General features: G+C 51.9%; 1 protein-coding gene across 1 annotated transcript in view; it reads left to right on the top strand.

The window, feature by feature from the left end:
- The window catches only part of LOC104548852 (runt-related transcription factor 3-like), a gene marked incomplete at both ends in the record, with an annotated part of 20,189 nt that extends 6,450 nt beyond the window's left edge, over positions 1-13,739 (top strand). The window contains 1 exon segment of the mRNA XM_010194981.1: positions 13,575-13,739. Coding sequence (XP_010193283.1) covers positions 13,575-13,739 — 165 coding nt within the window.
- Positions 13,740-13,999: the final 260 nt, after the last annotated feature.

Below are 13,999 nucleotides of genomic sequence, written 5' to 3'. Positions count from 1 at the left end.
ACACTTCGTTTGCATTTTGTAATGAACCTGAAATTAATTAAAAATTAATTAAATCATGCCATTTGCCCTTCCATCCCTGCAGTCCTCTGCAGAAACCCTTGGTGTGGAAATATTGGCTATAAAATGGTCCGGGCTGGGTCCCTGCGTGGTTTTCCCGGTGGAGCTGCCACTGGGTGGCTCCCAGGCAATGGCACCCCTCGGTGAACCACCTTGGCCAAACACCATGGGGGCTGCCAGCCGGAATTGCAATTTTTATGTGTGTATATATTATATATTCTTTTTTAACATATATATATATGTAAATACACACACACACATATATATGCATGTGTATGTGTATGAGTAAAAATATATGGGGTTTTTTTTCCCCCCTCCTGGTGTTGTGAACGAGCAGGATGCGGTGTGTGGTGGCTGCAGGATTGGGGCTGGTGTAAGCGGGCAGAAAAACAACCTTAATTTGGAAAGAATTGGCCATTTGTGCTGGTATCCTGGGAAAGCCCTGGGCATCGGCTTCTCAGATGCGGTGAAATTCCTCCAGTGATCTTTCTTGGGGAGTTTTAGGGTCAGAAAGGCCGGGGGGCAGCTCCACACCCCAACTCTGAGCATCCCATTCATCTCCCAGCCCTGTCCCATCGCTTCAGCCCAGCCCTTGAGCGAGGCTTTTAACCGCTGCTGCGCCCAGAAAAACTTCTGAGGAGCATGAAATCGGGTCGAAACAGGCGAGAAATCGCAGGGGAGCGGGTGACAAACCCGCCTGTGGGGTTTGGAGGATGAGGGGAACCAGGAGAGCTGAACCTCGGTATTGGGGACACCCAAGGGTGCTCATTTGAGGAACCCACGGCCAAGCGAGGGGCAGCGCCAGGGGCTGATAACGGTGACGGCTTTGGCTGCGCCATCATGCGGGCTGCTCCGCCAGTCCCTGAGCATCCCCCGTGAGGCTCCCTCCAAAGCGCCCCGCTAGCTCGCTCCAAAATATTTATTTTTTCTTCTGTTCAGGCTCTTTCTGGGTCAGATCTGGAGAGAAAAAGGACATTTTTTCAAGTTGACACCTTAGCTCTAAACAAATGGCGCAGCGGGTGCCAAGTGTTGACATACTCTGTACAAACAGGAAGTAATAAAATATTTGAACTTCCTGTGGAATTTCCTTTTTTTTTTTTTTAAATTTTTTCCCCCCCTTCTCTGCAGCTCTTTATTTAGCAAGAGCCCGACGCGGCCGAGCCGCAGCGCTGGTGCGAAGCCACCTCGCATCCACGGCTGCCTGCAAAATAATCCACAAGAGGCTGAATATGGGAAAATGAATTAATTTTGAGCTCTCTGGGGATGTTCAGTCTGCTCCTGGGTCAATGGGAGCTTGGAGTGTCAAGTTGCTTTTTCTGAGGTTTGATTTGGGTGAACGGAGCTGGTTTTCTTACACCCCACATTCATGGGCTGAACGATGAAGGGTGAGGAGGAGGAAGGGCTGTGGCTTGGGTCTCCAGCCCTGAAGGGTGAGGGGCAGCAGGGTCCCCATGTCCCCCCTGGTTGCCCACTCAGTCAAATGCTGGCCAGTGATGGTGGTCACTGCCTCCTGTGCTGCTCATTTTCGATGTGTGTGTTGGAGATTTGGTGCTTTGGCCACGCTTCCTCCCCAGAAGGCTCCTTGTCCCCATGTCTCATGGGGAAGGAGCAACGGGGCCATGCTGGGATTGGGGACAGCCCTGCGGCCACCGTCCCAAACATCCGTTCCCCTGTTAACAGCAGCACGTAGCCGGTGGGTGGAAAGGCTTCTCACCTCCCACGGCTCCAAGTGGTTTCCACGAATCGCCACTTTTTTGCTTTCATATTTTCGAAAACCCCAGCTGGGTGAGGGTTTCCTTCCCCGCCTGCCCCCCCATTTCCCCATGGCTGGGAAATTGAGAGCTTACGGCTGGGAAATGGAGAATCTGGGGTCAGCAGAGGGTGCAAACCCCTATCCCTGCCTGAGCACCGCATTAGTGGCATCTGTGTCCCTTGGGATGCTGGTGGTCGGTGGGTGCAAGGCTGCACCCTGTGCAGTGGAGGCTCTCGGCTTCAAATATGGGGTAAAATAGCAAAAAACCTGGGAGAACAGGGGAAATCTTGTCTGTAAATCCAGCCTGGAGAGGGTTTTACCACTGGGGTGCTGCGGGAGGAGGATGCCCATAGCCCCGGGTGCCCCTGGCCCTGCTGCAGGGACATTTCCAGCTTGCAGGGGCTGTACCGGCCCTTGCTGGGGATGACTCGTACCTCGCTGCGGCTTCTCGACCCATCTCGGAGCTGGGCTGATAGCAGCAGCGCCCTGAACCACCCCGTCCTGCCTGGACACACCTCGGCACTGCTGCCCACACCCCCTATCTCGCCACCTCCATCTCGGTTCTCATCCCACGCCCAGCGCCACCCCGGCTCCCCGAACCCCGGCTTGGCCACAAACCACCCTGAAAAAGCCTTTCTCACTTGTTTTTTTTTTAAATTTAAAGTGCATCTGAATCTAATTTTTTTTTAAGTTCAGAGGAGTCCTGTGTTTGGGTTTTTTTTTCCTGTTATTTTCTTTTATTTTATTCCTGGTGGATGCTCCAGCGTGAGCCTAAAGAGAAAAGGGATGCTCCGGACCACGCTAGTGAGGCGAGCGACCTCCCCAATGCTTTTCCCCATCCCTGCAGGTTTACCACCAGAAACAGCAAAACTGAAACCTGCTTTACTCAGAGAAGGAAGGAGAGGTGCAATATTCCACCCTCTTCATCAGAATTAGCTCTGCGGGACCCCAATTTGATGCTAACAACTGGAAATCGCCAGGCGTCCCCTATAAGACAGCGCTGCCCTAATTCCAGCCTCCCATCCTGCCCAATTTGACGCCCGATTTTGGGCTCAGATTTGGGGATTTTGACCGCGGAGGCTCCCCCGTGGCTCCTGTTTGTTTTTCCTGGGGCGTCGAAGCTCTGCACAAACTTGGTTCCTTGAGCAGTCTCATATTTTCATGCCTTAATGGCTTCAATGCCGTCAAAAGTACAAAATGATGTGTTTAATGTATTGCAGAGTTGGTTATTTCCTCGCTAACTTTTGGGTTGTGATGTCTTCAGAAGCATTGCTGGCTTCTGGTGAGATTTCTGGCTCCTTGGTAATTGCTTATAGCAAAGAGCGTCTCGTTAGGGCTTCCCTCATTTGCACCATTTTTTGGGGGAAGGAAAAAGAGAGAAAGATGAAGCAGAAACGTTCCTGTTACCTCCAAGAAAAGTGACTGATCCATTAATTCTCACACACTGTGCTGGAAGGGAAATTGCCATCATTTTTGGGAAAGGCAGCGAGGCCGATGCTGGGAACCCCCTGGCAAAGCCATCGCTTGCCCCCCAGCCCAGTGGGGATTTTGGCTGGCCAAAAAACCCCAAAATCGGGATGTTTTGTCGCGTGGACCTGTGCTGTGGGGTGATTTGTGTAAATCCACACTGGGCAAAATAAGGGTTATCTCATGGTTTTGCTATGATTTGAAGTATTTTTGTTTTGAAGCTGAGGGGGAAGAAGAGGGAGCAGGGCAGTGAGATGGGGTTACAGGCAATTTAGGGGCAATTTAGGGACTCTGTGGTGTGCTTGGGATGGTGAAACCCTGTGTTTGGTGCTCCTTTTGCCCTCGGAGGTTTGAAATGGCTTTGGCAAGTGCTTGGAAAAAAGGGGAATAAATTATTGGACGGTCTCGGGCTTCTCGATGGGAGCCGGGGGCTGCGTGGTGCCAGGGTTGTGCGATTTTGGATCTTTATCTTGGCAAAAAGGCTTCCTTGTGGAAGTCGAGATGGTTCTGTAATTAAAATCAGGCTCGGTGCTGAAGTGCTCCCGTGGGGTGACAGTTTTGGGTATTATTATTATTAGGGCCTTTTGTTTTACTCCCCCTGCTTGTCCTTAGCTAAGATACAAATACACAGACGTTTCCCAGCTTGTCTGGGAATTAGAGCAGGGGAAAACAACAAAATAAGAAAGGAAATGACCAAGAAAAAGGAAAAATAAGAGAAAAAGAAAAAACACAACTAAATCAATCAAACCAGCACGATCATTTAAATAAATAAATGATCCCGCCACTTCCTGGGCAGTTGTCACTGTAAAATGGCTATAATTTGTTCTAATTTAAAATGTGGTGCTTCAAATGTGCTGATTTCCCACTTTTCCGCACCTGTCCCCTTCTCTGGAGAGGAAGAGGAGGAAATCCTGAGTGGCGATTTCTCGCTTCCTATTAATTCCGCTCAGGATGCAGGGCAGCCCTTTGTGATGGGTGGTTAAAAAATCCCACATGCGATCACCCAGGAGTTTCGGCATCGCCTTTGGTGGTGGGGACGGGCCCTGGTGCTTCCCTGTGATGGCCCTTGGGCATTTTAGGAGGGGATGATGCTGCTTGGGGACATGAGGCTAAACCCAGCTGTGCTCCAGGCTCTGGTTTTGCTGGACGAAGCCGTGGTCTCTGCTTTTCACAGAGGACACAACCTGGAGATGTGAAAAGGCTTTGGATGGGGCATAGGGGTTTTTGGAGTGTCCCGAAACAAGACGAACATGGGAAATCCTCAGTGGGTACGCAAGGCATTTTAATATTTTAGTCTTATTGGTGTTTTCTCTGCTGTCTGTTGGGTTGTTGGTGCCTGCGATGGGGCATTCATGGATGCTCGGGCCACCCTGTGCCTCCTGCACAGAGACTGCTCGGCTCCATCCCACCCTTCCCCGTCCCCTCTGCAATCTGGATGGGGAGAAAAGAAAAGCAAACGCTGGCTGAGGCGAGGGGCTGGGAGGGTGGCACAGCACTGGTGCCATCACTGCACCTCTGGGGTAGAGAGGGATGAGGAGACACCAGTGTGAGAGGCTCAGGGCTCCCCAGTTCATGCAGGATCGGTACTTGCTGCGACGGAGCCTTTCTGTGTTTGTATTCCCATCCCTAATGTGTTTTGATCCCAGCGGGGGGAAAATTTGCACCCTTTGGTATCTGCCGAGGCCGTCCAGGGCATCGTTTTTCGTGCAGAGGCAGTTTGGGGCTGCTGTTGATACATGCATGGCAAGTAATTATGGTAAACTGCCTCCTCCCCTAATTTCTTATAGGTGCTGCTGCCCTGTTAACCCCTTCCTACACAGACAACGCGAGGGGGAGACGGGGGGCTTGGCTTGGGGGTAAAACCAGAGATAAAAACCCCTCGGGGAGAAGAGGAGCCCAGCATGGGTTGTCTATGTGTTGGGCTGTGTGAGACCCTCAGCCCCATATGGGACCCATTCACCCCTCGGTGGGGCATGAGGACACCCCAGGGGACACCCAGTGCCAGGGGCTTCCTGAGGAGAGCAGAGCAGGGACCCAAATGGGTTCCAAGCGATGGTTTTGCATTGCCGGGGCCTCTGGTGCTGCAGCTCGAGGCTGTAATCCCGGCCTCAGCAGAATTATTAACAGTGCAACCAAAATTATACGGGCTCCCGTAAATTCACTTCTCTAATTATTTTATTTGCTGTCTGCAGTAAATTCCGCCTCTCCTTTTATAATCACCTGGTGCATACTAACTTCAAAATAATTTCACTTAAAAATTACCAATATTTTCTAAGCGGAGCAGTGTTGAGGGTCAGAACAGGGAAACTGGTTTTGCTTGCACGGTACAAAGAAATCTCCATTTAAATTGGTTGCTCCACCTCGGGCTTTTGAAAGCTTTGGGGGAAAACCCCAGGGCAGGATTCTCAGCTGGGGTGAAAGAGGCAGATCTGTTCCTGCTCTGGCTCTGAAAACAAACTGGAATCGGAGAAGTGGGCATCGATCGCGGATGTAGAGGAGGTGAAACTGGAGCAAAAGGATCCTCTGGTGGATGGGGATGTTTGGAGAATTAAGCTTCATTGAAGGCTGTCAGTGGCGCTTCGATGCCAGGAGCAGGGGTGAGTTTTGCTGGGTGCTGTGCAAATAAACAGCAAAATAAATTCCTACAGGATCCAGTGGTGCAGGGCAAAGGGGTGAGTGGGTTGGGGACGCAGGTGATGGGACACACCGGTACCAAAAAGGAGTATTTGGGAGCATCGCAGCAAAGACGGCGGTGAGCTTCACTCCTTCGCAGAGGGGAAGTGTTTTGCCCCATGCCTCAGTTTACCCATCTGTAAAGTGGATCTCATGACCTGCTGGGTGGTGTGGGAGCGTTGCAGGTATGGGGAGGTTGTCATTGGTGAGGGTTTATTGAGCTGTAGCTGGGACTGCGCGTTGCAGGGTTGTTAATGCAACACAGCCCCGCTTCCCTCGGGGATCTGCAAGCTCAGGACATCACGAAGGGTCACGGATCGGAAAAGAGAGAGAACAAAATAAAAGAAGTCGGTGCTAAAAGGCAAGTTTCATTTCAGGGAAGACAACAGCTAAAGGACCAGAACTATCGAACAAAACCACAAGATCACATCAGATGTCAGGGCAGGACACATCTCGTTTCTCCCTCTCGAAAGGGCTTATCAGTGCAACCAATCACTTTAATGATGTGGCGAAGGGAGGAAGAGGATTTGACTCAGAGTGAGATGAAATTTAGTTCCTAAGACCCTTCTCTTCCGCTGCCGGAGAGCAGTCACCTGCTCTGCAATCAGCCAGAGATAAATCATATCCTGCAGCGGAAGGTGCTCAGACATGATTTCGCATTATTTTATCTTACTCTTTCCAGTGAATTTACGCACTGCAGTGGGATGGGGGGCAGGGAAAAAAGGGGCCCAGCGAGTGGAGAGCATCCCCTGTGCCCATTTCTGCCTTTGAACCCTTGCACTGAGGAGCGGGAAGGTGCTGAGCAGATGGTGCCCAGCCCAGTACATCCCAAAAATGTACGCAGGGGAGCTGCTTTTTTGGCTTTGGAGGAGCAGCATTGCAGGGAGGATTAAGAGGGCCATACATGTAGCATTGCTTGAGGGTTCTTGCTTATAGCGTTGTGCTGGGCGTGCTGGCAAAGCCGTAATTACCCAATATCCCAACCTGTCTCTGGAAGTGGAATGTTCAAATGGCTCCATCCTAGGGCAAAGAGGAAACCCAGCGCTCAGCATCCTCAAACCTTTGGTAAGTTTGGGGCTGATCTGAGTTGTGCTGTGTTCCCAAGAGCACAGGACCGGCTGCCCCCGGGCCTTGCAGCGTTGGATGCAGCTTGTATCCATCGGCTGCACTGCGGCACATTCCTTACACAGGTCTGGACCCGGCAGGTCCTCCCCGTCCTGGGCAGAGCATCCTCAACCAGTGTCGCCCAAAGGAATGTGATGTGCTTGCCCGAATGGAACTGGTTATTAACTGGGGAAAAACCAGCTATACTGGTACGGCGCGGGTCCCATTTCGCGTTGTTAGATAGCAGGCATTAACTCGCTGCAAATTGGCACCACTCCACTGATCTGCGAGGTGACAGCAGAAAATCTGATCTCAGAGGTGACTGAGGCAATACTGGGTGTACTGGGGAGCTGGGTGTACTGGAGATCCCTCTGCTCCCTTCCAGGCACCCAGCCTCAGAACCTTCGAACCGGGGGGTTTGCTGAATGAGAATTGGATCGCAGCCCCATGAATGAATTTTGCCTTCCTGGAAACGGGAGCGAGTGCAGAGAAGTCGCCGATGTTGGTGGTTTTTGCATCCTTTTTTGAAAGCCGCTGCGTTTCCCGCAGTTGTGCCCCCATCTGCTGGTTTGTGACACGCGCGGTGGAATTTTCAGGTCAAAACTTTTAAAAGCCACCTAATTCACTCTGCAGTCTCAGAGCCAGATTTCCAGAGGTCGTTAAGGATGGGAAGATGCAGGAAAGCACTTGCGGGGATTTTCAGTGAAGCACAAGCAGGCTAGATGCTTAAACCTGATTAATTTTACCCAATCTGCTGCTGAGAATGCCTCCAGCTTTCCTTGTGCTGTAAAATACTTTGCAAATCCAGAAAGACTCAGTCTCTGCACTGAAACCCTGAGAATGGGGAGCCCGTGTCCTTCAGGGATTTGTGCTGAAGTCGTGTGGAAATTTGGGTGCGATGTTCCTTTGAATTTCAACACGGGCCGTGGCGCTCTCATCCCAGGAGCTTTTGGAAATACTACCCCAGATTTCTGAATAATTCTCTGAATTAATGCCCTGCTTTGTTTGCCTTCCAAAAGGCTTGGTTTTGGGGTCTCCCAGTGCAATAAAAGACCATGGTAGGGTTTATCAGAAGCTGCCCCCATTGCAGGGTGGGCAGGGAGGGGGGCAGAGGGGCTGTGACCCCCAAACAAGGGGGGACAGGGAGCTCGCAGCACCAGATAATCAATACCAGGCTGCCTCGAGTGAGCATCTCCCGCTGCTGGAGCTTCAGACAGCAAAAAACCTACTGTAAATGCAACATATCTCTGTGCTTCCTGCCAGCTGGCCCCGGGCCAGCCTATTTCCTTCAAAAAGAGGGATATTTATTTTCATCCTTTTAGAGGCAGCCAATTCATCTCAGACCACCACCAGCTAAAAAAGCTTTCTAAATTAGCAGCCCTTTTTTATTATTATTATTTTTTTTTTTTTTCTCTCTCCTAATTCTCTCCCCCCCCTGCCTCACCCCTTTCAATATTATTTTCCTTTCGTTGTTGGAGTCGGTGTAAGTCCTCTGCCAGGACACGCGAGCCGGGGCGCATTGCGACACACTCCCCTTTCTCTCCAAGCTGGAGGAAGACAGTAGCGGTAGTGTCTCACGAAAGCCAGAGGAAACCAAAGCAAAGCCTCGCCGTGACTGATTCTCTTTCCAAATGGCGTAAGCAGGCCAACTTCAAACATGTGAATAATGAGTTATCTGTGCTTGACTTTGTTCGGCAGCAGAAGAGACGGTTCCTCCTAACGCTTTCCTCCTGTGAACTTCTGGGCTTTGACTTTTCGAAGTGGGTTGAAGCGGCTGCTGCCGCTCACCGGAGCTCGGTGCAGTTCTCCATCGTCCCCCATGGAGACGTCATCTTTGAGTCCCTCCCAGCTGCGGGTGCTGTGGGCAGCCCCGTTCCCATCTCCACGCTGTCCTCCCTTCCCTCTTTCAGCCGGGGCTCCACCGAATTCTTCTTGGCTGGGAGTTCCCCATGGTGAGTCTCAAGCCCAAGTGGGTTTCCAGGGAAATCCTGGGGGTGTTCCTGTCTTGTGTTATGGGTGTGCAGGGATGAAACCACCCCAACATCTGCTGGAAGAGACAAGGCTGCTGTGCCCAGAGCACCACATTTCATGTCTGGCTTCTCTGGAGCACACACTGGGACTCCATAATCTGGCTGAGACTGGGAACAAACTCAACAAATTCAAGTTGTCTTTCTGAGTTACCTATTCTGAGGGCTACAAGAGGGACTTGAAAGGTGTTTTGTGCATTGAGCTGGAGTTCTATCCACTGCCGATTGCTTTCTTGTGGCCCATTCTCATGGATGTGTAGGTACCAAGGCACTGCGTTGAGTGCTGCATGGGTGAGCTCCATCTTGGCTACGCCACCGAGTTTGGCTGTGAATATTTGAGCAGAGCCTTGGGTGTGGGATGGTGGGAACTTGCCAGTGGGATGCTCAGAGCCTTGCTTTGAGGGTGGACGAGTGGTGGCCTCTGTGGCCACTGATGCCTTGGTTTGAGCTGCTGTCCCAGCCCACGCTCCTGTCTCCTGGTTCTTGTCTCCTCCTCGGTGGAGCTAAGGAAATGATCTGCAAATGTCTGTGTTAATGAACATCCCCCCTGCGCCGAAACGCGTTTCCTTCGCTCCAGCTTGCGGCCAGTGTTTCGCAGCGAGACGCCTGGGGAGGGCCAAACCACTTCCCACCATCTGCTCTCCTGTCCTCTGGTACCACAGGGCTATGGTGGGGGACAGGGGCAGACGTGACACCCAAATCCGAGGTTGCAGAGCAGCCTGTGCTGCTCCTTGTCTCTCCTGACTGTAACCCCATCTACAACAAACCACAGATAAATTGGGGAACAGGGACCCCCGGGCACCCCAGATTGCTTTTTCAAATTGAATCTGCTTGCTCTGAGATTTTGGTATCACCCAAGCCATGAAGTTCCTGGACCCCCTTTCCACCTTTGATCAACTTTAGAGTCTGCATCTCAGTAACTGGGGGAAATAAGCTGCTTTTGGTGAACACCACGGACACCGCCTCCATTGCTGGGAAACCCCATCCTAGTCCCAGTTTCGGGAGCCACATCAGGTTGTGTGCTCCTGGAAGGAAAAGCAGGGTCTGTTTGGTCTTTGAAATGTTTTAATGCAGAAAACATGGCTTTAAATCATCACTTGGAGGGCCTGAGCTCCAGTGCGGCGCACACTGTTTCGCTGTCTGCATTCCAAGGAAACATCCAAAACTTCCAGTATGCTCCTTATTACTGGCCTAAAGTGTCAAATTCCCATCGGCTCTTCCAGCTGGGAAGCGTTCAATGGCATCGTTTGTTTGATACGCTGATACGGATCTTGTTATTGCATCAGGATCAGAGGTGATCTGTCAATGTTTACACCGTGTCACGTTCAATATCGGAGTTAACCGATTCGGAAACCCGATCCAGCGTTAAAACCCTTGCGCTGCTGACAAGAAGTGCCTCAGGTCAGTAGCTGGCATCGTTTTATAGCAGTAAGGGCTGTCGTTTCCATAAATATTGACCTGCAAGCCAGCGCTAGCACAGCTGGAAATGCGCTGCAAAAATTTCCAGCCTGACAGCAGCTTTCATGCCCCAAAATTCGCAGGTCGGGGTGACTAAGGCTTCTCGGGCAGATTGGTTGGGATGAGGTCTGGAGCTGTTTGAAGTCAACTGCAAATCCGCCCACCGGCCTCGGGAGGCTTTGAGTCAGTGCCTGGGTTAAGCTAGAAACCACCTTCCTCTTCGCCAAGGTATGAGCTATTGTTCACTTGACGGCGCTGGTTTCCTCTCCGTGACAGCTGCGGGTAGATGGGGAAGGGCTTTTAATGAAGCCAACCGCTGCAGAAATTAAAAAGCTCAGGTTGTTCTGATGAAAGAAACCCATTAATAGCAATTCTCTCTTGCGTGACAAGGTCTGACGTCCCCAGCTCAAAGTGACAAGCGGCAGGAAGTCCTGGGGAGACAGCCTGTACCAGAGCGGGTTGGCAGGCCAAGCTGGTGGTTTTTAACCCATTCCCTGCCTTTTTTCATGGGGTTTAGCACTGCCAGGTCCCACTCACAGAGACGGGGTGGGAAATGAACTAAAGAGGGCCTAAGAGAGCGGGGAAGGGTCCTGATCCCACCGCAGCTCTCCTCAGCGAACCCCTGCGTTTGCCTTGACTTCTATTTGCTTCAAGTTGTCTCTTTTTTACCAGGCGAGTTTTAGGTTTTTGGGGTTTTTTTTGCTGGTGATTGCTGGGTCTCCCCACAAACCAGCCCCTTTCAGAGGGTGTAAGTACAGTGTGGCTGTTTACTCGAGGCTTAAAAACCCCACGGGGCTGTGCCCGCGCTCAGACGGCCCCGGGGACCCGAGCAACCTCAGCGCAGCATGATGCAGCCACATGAAGCCCTCGGTTACACCGTACGGCTGAATAATCTTTAAAAACATTATCAGCATCGAGATCACTTGATTTATTTTTCAGGATTTTCCCCGTCACATGCCAGATCCTACCGCAGGATAGGGTTTCAGCTGAGATAGAGGCAGAAAACTTAATTTCCATTAAATTTCTCTGGTCTTTGAAGTCGTTTTGGCTTCTCTGCTAAGCTCTGCCAGAGAGAACTGGTTAAAGGAAAAGCATAAACCTAATTTTCTTCTTCTATGCTCAAATGTATATGAAAAGGATAAAATCTGGACCTAAACAAGATGCCTCGCTGCACAGGCTTTCCCCCTCAGGAAAAGCACCAACGTGGTGTGACAGACGCTGCTCACGTCTCCAAAGGCCCTCAGATAGCGCAGAGATGCCCGAGGTCTGGGGATGCACGGAGATGAGAGGAGATCGTTGATGGTGTTGATTTGAGGTTTCCTCGGTTTGCTTCACACAGCAGGGAAAACACATTTTCAAAATAGCGCTGGGTTTTGCTTTCTGCTGGGAGCCCTTTGGTACCGAGCTTTGCTCTCTGGCGTCAGCGCGTTTTGGTTCGGTTTGGAGTTTTGCACAGTCTGGGGATTTTAGAGCTTTGGGAGGGAGGTTGTGGGGCTCACCTGGATGTGGAGCTCCCAGGGGAGGGTCAAAGCCCCTCAAAAGCTGTGGCTGCAGTGGGTTGTTGTTGGGGTGCCCATGGAGCGATGCCGTGGCTCAGCTTGGGAGTGCAGGGTCTCCCCCCGGAGCTGATGCTCCCCTCTCTCATCCCAGCCATCCGGTGTCTCTGCACACAGCCTGGCAAATGCAGCCTGCACAAGGAGCCAAGCAACTGCGAGATCAGGAGATATCAGAATTTAAAGAGGGGGAAGTCTGGGGACTTTCTGTGACTTTGCTATAAATTGCCACCAAGCTCACGCTAACGCAGATGTGTGGGGGAAGGGAAAGGGGGGTGCGAGCAAGAGGTGGCTGCGTTTTTCACCTTTCAAATGCATCACTTTTCTTCTTAAAAGCTGCTGAGAACCACGCTTGGCTCAGCTGGGCCGTGGAGCTGGATCTGATAAGGCCCAGCTCTCAGAAGAGCTGCACCAGGGTTTCTTCCTGGCTCCTCTCCCACCTCCCTGGCGGTGCCTCGGGCTCTGCTCCCAATTACACCAGGATAAAGTGTTCATCACTTTGGGAAGGTCCTTTCATGGCAGGTGCAAAGAGCCTGGGGTGCTGCTCTGCCGTCCCTGGCTGCCACAGGTACACAGCGAGGAGAAGCCAAGGTCTGAACCTGGCGCCGATGTGAAACCGAAGTGGCTCTGGCTTCCCTGGAGCCCCTCCAGCTTTGTGCGGGTGTAACTGAGACTGGAATCGGGCCCAGAGAGAGAGAGTGAAGCCGTTCAGTGATGATTAATATAGTAAAATGCGAAAGTTATGTATCAAGTGTATTTCATGTGCCTCTCACCTCGGGGCAATTAGCATAAATTTAATAATTATTGCCCTGTGCCAGCAGCTGCTACCGAAGGAGCTGGGAGTGCTTTACAAGCCCTCGTTAGGTGCTGCCCTGCCCGGGGGAGGTAGGTGAATTGTCTCCCCGTTTTTTTGGTAGGAAAAGAGGAACAGAAAGCAGTAAAGTGAGGTGGCCAAGGTGTGGTACCAGGGGGAACTGCTCCAGCCCCCTTGGGTGTGCAGAGCTGGAGTGGGGGCTGGAGTAAGACGAGTTTGTTCTGTGTGCCCTGAGCTGTGGAAAATACTGAAAATGCAATGTTTCTTTGGTTGCCCAGTCACCACCCTGCCAGGAGATGGGGTTTTGTGGCTTGTCTCCTTGTTTGGAGCGAGTGAGGCTGGTGTAGGCTCAGGTACAGCACAGGGCATCCCGACCCTGGTACCTGCATCCTGCTCCTCGATCGGATGCTGATGTGGCAGACCTCTGGCATGGGTCTGTCTGTGTCTCTTTTTCAGTGGGCTTCATCTGTCCGAACCGTGAGCTCTTCCCACATGCGTGTGCCACGCGAAGCCCTCCAGGGAGCCAATCTCTGCCGGGGTCACCACGTTACCCCCACGTGAATAATAGCAAACTGCGGAGACGAAGGCTATGCTGACTTTGTGCGTAACCAGGGTGCTGTAGCCAAAGGGTAACTGATCAGATACCAGACTCTCTTATCGTGTTCCAGGGCACAGACAAAAGCTAGAAGACCAAGCCAAACCCTTCACCGACCGCTACGGGGAGCTGGAACGGCTGCGCCAGTCCATGAGGGTCACCCCAACAACACCCAACCCCCGCGGATCCCTCAGCACCCCCAGCCACTTTGGGTCCCAGGCTCAGACTCCAATACAAGGTAACTGGCTGGGTGCCCCAGCCTGGCGTCGCACCCCAAACCCTCGCGCTCCCGACGCGGCTGGGCAGGGAGCGGAGCCGTCCTGTCCCCCCGGGTGGTGTTTTAGGGCCTGAGTAAAGAGCCAGGGAGAGGGGTTTGGTTGGGTTTCTTCACTCTGGAAGCCTTTTTGCACCCATTAAATCAGCAGATGGACACCGAATCCTAAACCCAGGGGATTTTGCTCTTCGCAAAATACAGTATGGGCTCCTGGGGAAAGCTGA

This window comes from Mesitornis unicolor, unplaced genomic scaffold (genome assembly GCF_000695765.1).
Source record: "Mesitornis unicolor isolate BGI_N332 unplaced genomic scaffold, ASM69576v1 scaffold39661, whole genome shotgun sequence".
Classification (NCBI taxonomy): Eukaryota; Metazoa; Chordata; class Aves; order Mesitornithiformes; family Mesitornithidae; genus Mesitornis; species Mesitornis unicolor.
Note: the sequence above shows the minus strand (reverse complement) of the source record. Positions and strands in the feature narration are given on the sequence as shown.